Here is a 13,052-nt window from a genome sequence, read left to right as displayed (position 1 = left end):
GTATCCTAGCACTACTTACTACATTTTAGATTTCATCTAATCTTGTATGAGTGTGTGTGTGTGTGTGTGTGTGTGTGTGTGTGTGTGTGTGTGTGTGTGAGAGAGAGAGAGAGAGAGAGAGAGAGAGAGAGCTCACAGTCCAGCAGCGATACACTCCAGCAGCAGTTGCTCGTCTCGTAGCACCATTTTGGAGCTCTCACTCCCTGAAGGTGAGAGGAAGGTTGGCGTGGACTCGGCTACTTTACGGCCTGCAGACAAGGAACAAGGAGGGGTTAATACACACACAAACACCTTCAGAATCTAATCCAGGAGCACTACAGTTTATGTTTGTACCATGACTCACTTCCTAGGAGCTAAACATCCTCTTTGTAGGCACTGCCACATAAATCTAACACTATTATTCTTATCATTTCCGTGTGGCTGTGTTCCATCTCTGCCAGGCTTTGGCTCTCTCTGCAGTCTGTTGTGAGGCCAAAGCAGCCTGTAAATGGATTTAACACCCTCTGGCTTCCCTCACAGGAAGACATTAAGAGATGCAGAAACAACAACAGGGTCATTGATCTTGCTTTAAGTTTGCCAAGGGAAAAGTGATGGCAAACATTGCCATTAAAAGCTTAAATAAAGCAGCTGATAAAACTTTCCCAGTTTTTCTGCTGTAATGAGATCAGTTTAACATCAAACTGAAGTATATTTAAGGTCATGTAGTTGATAGCATTAGTCTTCAACCCCATGTTTAACCTTCCCCTAGGGCTTGGCTAAAGCAATAAGCTGCAGTAGCATTGTAACTGGTTGCCTTGCCAAAATTAGAGCCTTTAGCACAGAACTTTGGTGGTCTTTGGAGTTGGCTTTTAAGTTGTAAGGCCTTTTATAATCCACACATAGAGTACAATGACTGGGAGGGAGGGGGGGTGTTAAAGATCTATTTTAAACCCATGCTAAATGCACTGTTGCTTTTATACAATCATTGGGGGATAGTTCAGCATCAACATTGCTTCAGTTGGCTGGAACACACTTTTGAACACAAATTGTGAATAAAACATTTGAGCGTAAATCAGTTCAGCTAAGCAGTCTGGGATGTGAGCAAACTGCCAAGTGCTGTCTTTGTTTACATATTACAATACCCAAACATATGTGGCATTTTAATCAGACGTGTAGATGAGTGTAAACTCACTTGCCCCGTTTTATGTACAGTAAAAAGCACCTTTTATTTTTCTTTCATATAAACTACACTAAGAGTAAGTAACTAACTAAGAGTGTCAAATATTATGTTACCTATCCCTTGTTTTTTATACTTTACATTTGGGCTTGCCATAAAAGATACACTTTTTAAAACAGATATAGTATTGTTCAAGTTTCACTAAGTTAATTTATTTCAATTGCTTTAATCTTTTACTTTTTAAATAACAGTTCAACTGCTTTCAGTCCATAGGTTAGACACAACTGACATTTCCACTGCTTTCACCTCTTACTCTTCAGCTGCCAGTTCACCGGCTTTCAGCTCATACAGTACTCTTCACCTGTTAGTTCAACTACTTTCAGGGTTTACATACAAAGTGATAATTCAACTGCCTAAAGGGCTTCAACTCGAAACTAATATTTCAACTGCGTCCAGCTCTTACTGAACTCTTCAACAGACACTTTAAGCCTTTCAAGTGCTTCAACTTAAACTACAGGTCCCATACAACATCTCACATGCAAACAGTTTAAGACATTTTAAGACATTTTAACCTGTAAACACTAACAGTATCTGCGTCTGCAATTTTCAGTGTAAGCAAGCAAACTTAAAATTTCTTCAGAGCAGTTAAGCCTTGTAGTTGTAGTTTATTGTTGTTCAGCACATTTGAATAATTCAAGGTTAATTTTAAAACACTTAATTGTTTTCATGGAATAAAATCTTTCTTTCTTAAACCTTCTTATTCTTTATTTGGATGTCAAACCGAAAGTGAGCGTACTTGAAATGTCGTTAATAATCTCTCCTTGCACAGGAAAACTGTGTGCATACAACTCGGTATGGTAGGTGGATCCAGGAAGTTGGTGTTCCTGTAAGCTGTGATGGATGTTACAATGGACAGTTTGGGTAATAATTTAACCGTTTACCTTTTTGTTTTGTCTTCCACATCAAGTCTGACTATACTATTGTCTGACTGCTCGTGTTTCTTCCCCCATCGGATTTTTTTTAGGCAACGCATTCTGAAATCTCATCAATTACTTTGGTAAATACAATGTTGTCATAACCAACAGAAGTGATGGCCAAACTATAATAATAAAAATAAGTCCATAATTAAATAACCCAAGTTGTCATAAAACATATCCTAATTTATCCTATAAATGATATACTGTAATACTAGTTTAAACGACAAGAGTTTAGCGTTTTGCTTTGATTTGGACACATTTGTGAGGAGTGTGGGTTGACATTCTGCTGAGTGACCTTGTACTACAATTATAAATGATAATTAACTGATAATTGATCATTGTTTGCAACTACACCAATGACTGAACCAATTCCAAAAAATGCTGCTTTTAAGTTATTTTATTATACAGACTAATTTGTCTGACTTTTTTATCATTACTTAGAGTTCTAGACTACACATTTCCAGTCAACACTGTGGACATACAGTACAATCTAGTCATCAGAGATCTACAGCCTGCTGAGAAGTGTGTGGGATTAAATTAGCATTAGCATCCTTTGTGATGCAGATCTGTATGGGATTAAAGCATCTGTTAGCGGTTAGCTTCTCCAGTGGCCAGCAAACAGACAGGAGGGGGTGAGGAGGATCTTTTATTGTTAGTGACACTTGCAGGAGAAAAAGAATGACATGAGGAGGAAACATACAGAAGAAGGTTAGTGGTATCAAATGCCAAAGTACTTATGTACACAATCGCTATACTGGGAGCTACGCCGATGCAGTGAGCGCCCTGGAAACGTGGCAGACATGGCAAACACCACCACTGATGTTGCTGGCAGGGCTTACCAGGATGCACTGCAGCTTTAGACCCCCTCCTACCCACAAACAAAATGCAGAGTTGTGGTTTTTGCTTCTGTGTGTGTTCATAAGAGAATAGTAATAAAAGTGTGTTTGAGTGGTCGCATGTGAGCATTTCGACAGCCTTTACAGTCCCCATCACTCCCCCACACTTCCACAACAAACCTTATTTCCATACATATATGACTATTAATGCATGAATCCAGACTGAATATTCATCATGGGACCTAATCCTTCTCTGTGCTGGAGCCTCGTCTGTGTCTTCAGTCCCACTGGGGCTCAGAGACGCCAGCCTGGTCTGTCAGAAGGGTGAATATTCTCCCATAGGGACATATCCCATCTACCCCTGGGCTTCACTGTCCCTCCAAACTGCACATATGCTGCCACTTTGGCTGATCTGTTCCCTCCAGCGATGGGCTCATTCAATAGGTGTATGGCATAATAAATATATAGATTAAATTCTCTATGTGCAACATTCTTGAATCAAGGGTAATTTGTGTGTTAATTACTGTATGTTTATTCATTACCTGTGATAATTTAACGCTGATTGAAAGGTGGAATAAACAGATTATGGATTAAATTAGATGAATACTTGTTTCTATATTACTACTATGTTTATATTAGGGTCAGAGAGATGTCATCTGGTCCAGTCTGTCATTCTCCTCTCCTACGTTGGATATGATGTCATCTGATTTATTGTATATGAATTGCTGACTGATACTACACTGACTGATTAGGAGAAATTGGATTCTGCTGCAACATTTATAACATATATTAGGAGTTTCAGTGGAGAGTTGTCGTGTGCCAAGATGGTCAAGAGGGTTTTACATATTTTATTCTGATGGGGGGCGGGAAACAAAACTTTTGATCTAAAAGGAATTTTGGGCGAGGAATGGCCAAATTTAGTCATGCTGCATGTAGACACAAAATTCCAGTAGCTTCAATCAAAAAAAATTTAAAATAAATTAAAAATTTACCTGTGCGCATATGATATACTAAATAAATGAAAATAATAAAACTTTATTTATAGCGCACTTATCAAAACAAAGTACAAAGTGCTTCACAAAGAGAGAATTAAAATACCACAGTGAATGATAAAATATAAAATACATTAAAAAAATTAAATAAACAGACAGCTCAGGTAAAATCAGGATCTGCATTCCGATAAAAATTTTGAGGAGAGACTTAAAAGAAGACACTGACTCAGATCACCTAATTTCTTTGGGCAAGTTGTTCCAGAGCCTCGGGGCCCTGACAGCAAAAGCTCTGTCCCCCTTAGTTTTCATCTTGGACTCAGGAACAGACAGAAGACCCCTGCCCAAAGATCTCAAACTTCGAGAAGGTTCATAAGGGATTACAAGGTCTAAAATATAGTCTGGAGCCAGGCCATGAAGAGCCTTAAAAGTAATCAACAAGATCTTAAAATCAATCCTAAAACCAACAGGGAGCCAATGTAAAGAGGCTAAAACAGGTGTGATGTGATCGAACCTCTTGGGCCTGGTTAATAGCCTAGCAGCTGAGTTCTGTGCAGTCTGCAGTCGTTTCAAAGTTTTTGTACTGTGATGCGCTGTTGCTTCGCCTGGCTACAATCACTGCTGCCATGACCACTGGAAAGTCTGGGTGTGACGCCCCTTTATAAATGCGCATCAGTTACCAGCAACACTCTGAAGTCGCATATAATTTCACTCTAACTGCGTATAGCTATTAGCGCTGGTGTTTGTGAATTTTACCTTGTTTTTCAATGAGGCTCATCTGCATAGAAAGGGGCCAATTTTGCTCCAAATGTATGCATATTACCTACCTGCAATTAGCACCGGAGCACCGAGACGCTATTTGCTTGGCAAGTTTGCAGTTAGGGGAGCAGTTCACCCTTTGCGGGTGCTTTGAGTATTACACGGTTTCTTTTGTCCTATTTATGGAGGTTAAGCGGCTGCAAAATCCTTTTGTGAAGTCGCCCCTCAGTTGTGAACTTCAAATGGAAAAAGAGTTTGTGATTTTTTTCGCCCTTGAAAAGGGTCCAGTAAAGTATTAAAAAACAGTTATGCCTTAAAGGAAACACAACAACCCATACTCACCTTTCCACATGAAACCACACAGTGAATTCTACACCTGTAGAGAGCAGTTAGGAGGTTAAATTTGTGTCTAAGGTCAGTGGATGACTTGAGCTTCACTGAGCTAGCAGGTTAGTGTGCCAGCCATGTTACTGTGGGACATGACTAAGGAGGTGGACAGGAAGTGTAGCTGTCAAGACAGTAAGTAACTCACCACCGTAGGGGTCAGTGACATTGTAAGATGTGTCATTATACGGCCCCTCTGAAAACACAGGCAGACACAGTGGCTCATCAGTCCACACACAAACACACTCACAGAACCTGTCCACACACAGTCGCGTTAAACATTCAACAAAGCTGAAAGAAGAAATTTCACATTATATCAAGATAATCCAACATGTCATTGTCTTCTCTATTTTGCAGCAACCTGAGGAAATATCTTTAAAGATAATGATTTCATGCATCTCATGTTATGTCATGACATCACCTCTAGATGGGGATATGTCATACTCCATTTGGGTTGGACTGGTTTGTGATCAAAACAAGCACAGCAGACATGGAGAGAGAACAGGACCACAGAGTTCATACACTGTTACCGCTGTGGCTCCTGTTAAATAAATGATTATATTAACTCATGAATGTTTGAGGATATAAATCAAAATCAGTATGGGATCTGCAAGTCTTGTGTGTGTTATCTACTCACTGGTCAGAACTTTGAGGGTGAAGGGGTTCTTCTGCTGAATGGTGTGTGTGAAGAGGAAGCGAGCATTGCAGCTGTAGTCAGTGTGCGCGTCTTTGGCCAAAACGTTGGAGAAGTACAGGTCCCCGTTCAAACCCATGGACACTCTCTTATCCTGAGGGATCGGAGTCATAGCTGGAAGACAGCAGTAGTTGCAGTTTTAATGGTAAACTTACACATAAACTTAGATTTGAAGAATCTTCACCTTGGATGAGTAATGAAACAAGACTTCAAGATTAACGTGCTGAACACACATTATTATTGTTGAAAAATAATAATTATGATTTCAAAGTCACGGTATCACTTTATTTTATGGGTCTGTAATTCCCCAATTGTTTCCTTTGAAGTTTCCTGGAGGGAACTATGTAATATCTGATGCCAATCAGCTAATACAAGTGCAACGTCAGTGCTCTGCCTGAACTGACACACTGTATTAGTTCTTTCCAGGAAACTTCAGAGGATATTATTAGCAAATTATTCAAAAATTTTGGACCCGTAAAATAAGCCGCTGCTAACGTAACAACTGAGTGGGGTTCAAGTTTGGAATCTGTAGTTGTATTCGGGTCCATGTTCTGAACAAGGACAGATTTACTCAGAGGGGGGCATTTACCAGGCAGGCAGGGTCTAAATGTATATTGCTGCGTTGTACTGGCTGTGAAAATAAATCTCTCTCTGGAACAATCCATCTAAATCTAAAATCTATCTGCAATACCAAATTGATTCAGTAATCCTTTAATTAAGCAGGCCTATATCAACAAAGTTTAGTATTTTAGATATATATACAGTATATATATTATATATCTATGACTCCAACCACACACATCTTCTGCTGTGATGCATCTTGATTTTAGTTGGCCGCCCTGTTCTTGTCTGAAACAAACATCAGACAAGAATGCTACCATCAGAAACTGATCTCTCACATCTTGTATCAAAGGCTAAAAATATCATATCTAAATGTAGAAGCAAAGATCCCTGTAAGGCCAAGCACTCGCTTGTATGTTGTTGGATGCATACAACTCATTTCAACATCTGTTCAAGTTGGCTCTGGTAACCAGGCTGATGTGTCATCCTACAGTCGCTACAGGCAAACGTTAACTTGCATCACATCCACACAGACGTCGAGACAGACCGTCATCCACCCTCCGTAACTGCACCAACTGACGTGAGCCGTACGGTCATCAAGACAGTGGCCCAGGACCAATCAGCAGCCAGGCCAGCAGTCCTAATCATGTGTTGGTGTGTTACAGTGCTGGGCTACGTGACACGCTGATATGATGTGGTTGATCTGAGTGTATATGTTAGTGTGTGTGCCATATAGGCTTTTCACTGAGTGGGTAAAGTACACATAAAGTGAAAGGACATCTAGATGCACTATCTATGTTTTTAACTTGGAAAGATTTTTTGTTGCAATGGAAATAGTTCAAATGTTCTTTTAGTGGTCTTTAATACACAATATTCAAATAAATGACTTGTTTTAGTCATGGTTGTTTAACTAAGGTGGTTTTTATAGTGTCTCTATGTGGCTGTAAAATAGCTTCTAGCTGGACATCATTTCTACACGCACACACACAGTACTGTAGCGTAACCCACTAGGGAGAAGGACAACACAGTGCAAAGGATGCCAGAGTGGCTCGAGACTACTGAGAGTACTTAAAACTGCTGAGAGAGAAACTGAAAGAGACAAGAACATGAGGATAACAGACTAAATTAAAGCATTACGCTTAGAGGTCACTGGAGACAAAGTGCTATGAAAAGAGGGAAATAAAGCCTCTAGATGACCTGAAAGACCTCTAGCCTATCACAATGTAAAGGGACTAAAAACAAATAAAATGCATTGCGCAGCACCTAGATTGTTATTCTTTGGGGGTTCTGACTGACGTGACTTGAGGCGGTTGTGTTCAAAACACAATAGTAACAATGTCATCCCCAAGAATGATGCAGTCAGCCTCCAAGATAATCAGGTGCTCAGTTTTAACAGGCAAAATTCCTTTAAACAAAGTTGTATTTAAGAAATATGAAAGCCAAACAGGTCATAATTCATCTCTATTCCCCCCCTTGCTGTAAAAGCCAAACATACAGTTGTCACCCACTGCTGCACCACCATAAAAATATTACTCATATGTATAAGTCCACCTTAAGATGATAAAACTGCACCCGATAATGGGTCAGACGGCAGTACAGAAAATCAGCAGGACACACAGATAAAACACGCTACATATAGAGAAAGAGAAATATATTCAGTGTACTTTGTGTATATTTGTGTGTAATTGGTGCTCACCGCTGTTCATCCAGAAGGTGAACGGAGGAGGCAGGCCTGGTGGGGGGTTGCAGGGTAGAACCAGCGGGGAGCCTTCAGTGACCACCACTGGCTCCAGCACCTCTTTAGGCCATAAAGGAGCCTCTGACGGACGGGGGAGGGGAGAAGAAGGGGGAGGGAAAGAGGAGGAAAAGGAGGAAAGAGATGAGAAAAATGATATATGACGAGGATGAGGCAGGGATGATAGGATTTTGTCCATCAGACAAAATGTAAAAGTAAGTGCAAAGTCTCTCACGGACTGTTAATGTTCTTTACAGATGATTGATTGGTATTGGCAACATGTGACAAAATGAAGGTCATGTATGGTGGTTGCAATTGTGGTCAACAGATATTTTAAAGCAAGCACAATCACATTTCAACAAGCACACATGAAAAAGAAATTTCATCCTATTGTGCTGTTTCTTTTCATCCTTTCTAATATAAGACACCATAATGCTTTGATTGAAACCAATTTCTTTGTAGCCTACGATGATATTTCAATGTGTGCATTATGTCCAAATTTTGTGTAATAACGTGTGAGTGTGTTCTTGTGTTTTCTTACTGGAGACCCGGAGCAGGATTTTGTTGGACAGAGCCACTCCAAAGTCATTGCTGGCAAAACACTGGTACTCTCCTTCGTAGTCCTCTGGTCGTCCTCCGCTTCGGAAACCGATCTCCAGAGTTCCCGAGCGTTTTCGCATCGTCACCCTGGGATCTTTCCCGATGTTGAAAAACTTCCCGTTCCTTCGCCATGAGAACCTGAGCCAGAAGCCAATGAGTCAAAGAGTTAGCATTATTGTTGATCACTGGAATTGAGTTTGACACAATCTTTCTGGTGACAACCAACTTTTATTGCCTTGTGACCAGTCTTCTTACTCCAAAACTGTAGTCACAGAACATTTATATGAGGCAGCTAACAGATGTCAAAGTTGGCACAGTGGAAACTAGCCCTACTTTCCATTTGCATTACAACATATGATCCAACACAGCACATCCAAAAAAGGGTTAAGGGTTAAATAAGACTGGAGAAATTTGAAATGGTGGAGTGAATTGAGTGTACTCAAGCAGGAAAAGGGTTATACAAACATCCCCTGTTTGCAACTATACTCCCAAGCAAAACTAATGTAATTTGAGATTATAATAAAGGCAAGAAAAACTGGTTATAAAATAATGACAGATTACTGTGAACTGTCTGCCGAGAGAACCATAAGATGTATATATATATATATATATATATATATATATATATATATATATATATATATATATATATATATGTATGTATGTATATATATATATATATGTATGTATGTATACAATATACATGTGTAAGGAAATGCTCAATCCCATAACAGTTGACAGTGATGCAACAAATTTGGAGAGAAATAAGAAAAATACATAATTATCAATCAATATCAATATCATTCATTTTAAAACAATATTTACCAGTATATTTAAAGATAGGATGTCCTAAAGTCTTAAAAAATCCTCCATTTTACATTTAAATCTGTATGGTAGACATTCCATTGGAATTAGTTCAAATATCAGCTTATGCCATCCCACAATTAGTTAAGCTGGTGTATTATCAATCCATCTGAGCAATATATGTTTCCGGGCAGCAAATGTAAGCACACTGAACAGCCTTCTTTGATGACAGCCTTTAATATAAGGACTGGGTAAACCGAGAAGCAAAACCTGAGGTTCAATCAAGATAAGTTTAGCAACAATTTTACCCAGTACATACAGTACCTATTACTTCCCACCTCCACTTGACATTTGGACCACATTTTAGTCAAACTTGGATTCATCCTGTGTCTAAGCTAGGGGGTAATCTGTAAACGATGCAGTGTCCTTATCTGAGTCTCTCTGGTTCTATTACATATGGAAATCTCCCTCGTAAAATACTATATTTTTACACATGTTGTATCTATTGTAAGATTGAAGTCCATATGTCAAAGCTATTCTGAACTCATGTTACTCGCAAGGTTGAGTTCAGCATACCCCTGACTGAGAATTGACATATTGCCTCTACCAAGGAGTACACATTCTATCTGTGAAGTCTGACAGTCAAATAAGTAACTGCTTTGATTCTGAATAAAGCTACAGATTTGTAAATATCTGAAGAAGTGGGGCGACCATATTTCTGATTAATTTCACACAAAATCACTCCTTTATCAAATAAATGCCCCAGAGTTAAAATCCCCCTATCTACCCATATCTTAAATCCTCTATCTTAGCAGGCCAAAGCAAAATCTATGTTGCAGTGTAAGGAGCCAGGGAATACAATGTTTTTGAATGACCCTCTAACTTTCTTATTGCTTGCCAGGCTTCCAGACTTGTTCTAATTATGATGTTATTATCCGTAACACTCTTAATCTTCCTCGAGTTCCTCCTGTTCTAGGCTTTTCTTCTCCCTCCAGAAACAGTTTTCAATCACTAATTATTTCCTGTCGCTTCCATTTCAACGTTTTTCAAGCACTGTTAAGCTACCGTCAATGAAACTCAACACTTCCTGTATATTTACTGTACATTGTAACCCTCCCAACAGCTCAGTCCCTCCTGTTCCTGGTAGGATTTTAATTTGAAACATCTGCAAGAAAAAAATTGTATCGAAGGTAAGTTAACAGCAGAGAAGAAGTGACGGTAATTAATTAGTGAATGAAAACAGTATTTCTGTTAAAAAGAAACTCATGGCAGCAGAGTACTATGGTATGACTCTGTTGTTCCACTGATAGAACTAATCAATAACACAACGTTTATGTAGTTTTATGTTTAAGGGCTTTTATGTGAAAAAACACCAGTTCGCCTGTTAAAGAAGAGACAATGACGGCAGGGGAAGAATGCCAAACGTTATCTTGGCATGAGGTATGCCCTCTGGGCTATCACCATGTTAACATGGACTGTTAATTGTTTCAACAACTGGATAATGTGAAAGTCCTTTGCTTGTCATGTGGCTGCCATCTTACATTACTCAACTAGCACATAGTAGCACAAAAATCTACCACACACTCTCCATGTGCATGTAACAGCACTGTAGCTTAATCCTGTTCCATGTGGTGTTTCCAGAGGGCACCCTGATTAATGAAGAACTCTGAATATGCTTACATAACCCGCCTCTATTTTTAGTGATGAGCGGGGATTTACAAAAGATGTTTCCTGTCATTTTTAGGCGAGTTACAGTTGAGCTGAGCCTGTTTGAGGTGCAGCACAGCGCTGAGCATGAACAATGGGCCACTATTGAAGCACTGGAGACCAGAGCTGTGTGTGTGTGTTGTGGCGTGTTGCGTAGCGAGAGACTGATTGTGAGTGAATAAGTGAACGATCCCTTTCGCTGAATGTTTCATGAGCATGAATAGTCAACTGAGTGCATTATTGGAGCACAATGCCAGTCCTGGGAAGGGGAGCGCCAGTATGTGTGCATGGGAGAGTGGCCGTGAGTGCCTTATTGTGAGGTTAGTGTATGTGTGTGTGTGTGTGTAGACAAGAATCTGGGTGAGTGTGCATGTGTATGTGTGTGTGGGTCTTACGTAAAGCCAATCTGTCTCAAATAAACAATGTACCACTGTCCTGAGCTGGTCATACCCCCAGTGATGTAAGCACTGGAGACCCAGTGTGTGTGTTTGTACTGTGGGCCTGCTTCTGTGTGTGAATTGTGTGAATAGTTCGATGCATGTGAGGTGTATGTGTGTACATGATGGGGTGTACATCACAGCAGGTTTTTCACTGCGCCTTCGTGCATGTGAATACATTTTGTTTGAGTGCAGAAGAAGAAGAAAGGAGAAAGACATCTGGAAATAAGGAAATAAATCTGTGAATATGAATGAGAACGATGAGAGCAAGAGATTGAGAGAGACGTACAAAAGAAAACTATAGACTAATCCACCAGCTGATTTATGCTCTAGCAATGAAGTCATTATGGCTGTGGCAATAATGGCGAACATAGTGTCGCTGACTGTCATTGATCATGGTCTTCAGGAGAAAAAATACCATTGACATACCACATATATCTGACCTCCAAAGGTCAGATGTGAAAGTACTTTGTACTCTTCAGAATTTGCTACAGTTTTTGATTATATAGTGAACGAACTAACTTGTAATCCAGTATTTCTTGCTTGCAATCAGATGACAAACACCATTTAATAAAAATATAAAACATGACATTGAAAAATAGTAGAATTTTCTTTGTGGCCACAAAACACAACTATGGATTAACTATGGTTTTAGATGGATCATTTCACAGAGATTAATTAAAATGAAAATGACTCCACCAAGCAGAGGCTTTGTGTTCTGTTTTTTGGAAAAATGAATGTACTTTAGACATCTAGATTACATTTAACCTACGTTTCAACCAGGGCTGTATTCAAGACCACTTAAATTGAGTCCAACACATGTCCGAGTCTGAGCAGTTTTGACATCTAGTCAAGGTCAACCCCCAGAGCTGGGCTGTGAAGCGATTTTGGCGTAGTGGACGCACAGGGTATTGCAACTTCCAAATTTTTCTGAGCATCACAAATGCCAGGAATTTTTATTATCAGAATTTGATCACTTCTGTCCAATGCTGATAGGATATCCAGCTATAGATCACATGTTGACGACAGGTGTAAATGGAAAAAGCAGACTGGCTTTCAACTGCATTTGGATAACTATATTTTAACATTTAATAGTTTTAACATGATCTACTGTACATATTTCTTGACAAAAGCTGTACAAAAGCAGTTAAAAAGTAGAGTCCTTTACACATCCTTTACTACAGCTTCATTGTGTGGGTTTACAGCAGTAAAAGCAGATTACCGCCAATTAGTCTATAGGAAAGAGGGCAGAGAGAAAACAAAGCACAGGATATACAGGTTTTTATAGGCCCATTGTTTTCTTGAAAACAACCACATATAGAGTTCAGAGAAATTATGGGAAGACAGGGAGAGTTGAATGGGTTTATATCAGCTGGAGCAGACAGCCAGACAGAGTGATGGAGGTAATAGAAG

General features: G+C 39.5%; 1 protein-coding gene across 14 annotated transcripts in view; it reads right to left on the bottom strand.

The window, feature by feature from the left end:
• The window catches only part of nfasca (neurofascin homolog (chicken) a), a 167,815-nt gene that overhangs the window by 50,579 nt on the left and 104,184 nt on the right, over positions 1-13,052 (bottom strand). For 13 of the 14 annotated variants that reach the window (XM_044212838.1, XM_044212828.1, XM_044212882.1 and 10 more), the window contains 4 exons: positions 8,633-8,829; positions 8,053-8,175; positions 5,739-5,909; positions 137-248 (listed from right to left, as the gene is read on the bottom strand). In XM_044212838.1, coding sequence (XP_044068773.1) covers positions 137-248; positions 5,739-5,909; positions 8,053-8,175; positions 8,633-8,829 — 603 coding nt within the window. Of the gene's footprint in view, positions 1-136; positions 249-5,249; positions 5,292-5,738; positions 5,910-8,052; positions 8,176-8,632; positions 8,830-13,052 lie in introns of those variants that run through there. The other variant, XM_044212915.1, reaches the window with a different exon arrangement.

This window comes from Siniperca chuatsi, linkage group LG2 (genome assembly GCF_020085105.1).
Source record: "Siniperca chuatsi isolate FFG_IHB_CAS linkage group LG2, ASM2008510v1, whole genome shotgun sequence".
NCBI lineage: Eukaryota > Metazoa > Chordata > Actinopteri > Centrarchiformes > Sinipercidae > Siniperca > Siniperca chuatsi.
The sequence above is the reverse complement of the archived record's forward strand: the minus strand, read 5'-3'. Positions and strand labels throughout refer to the sequence as shown.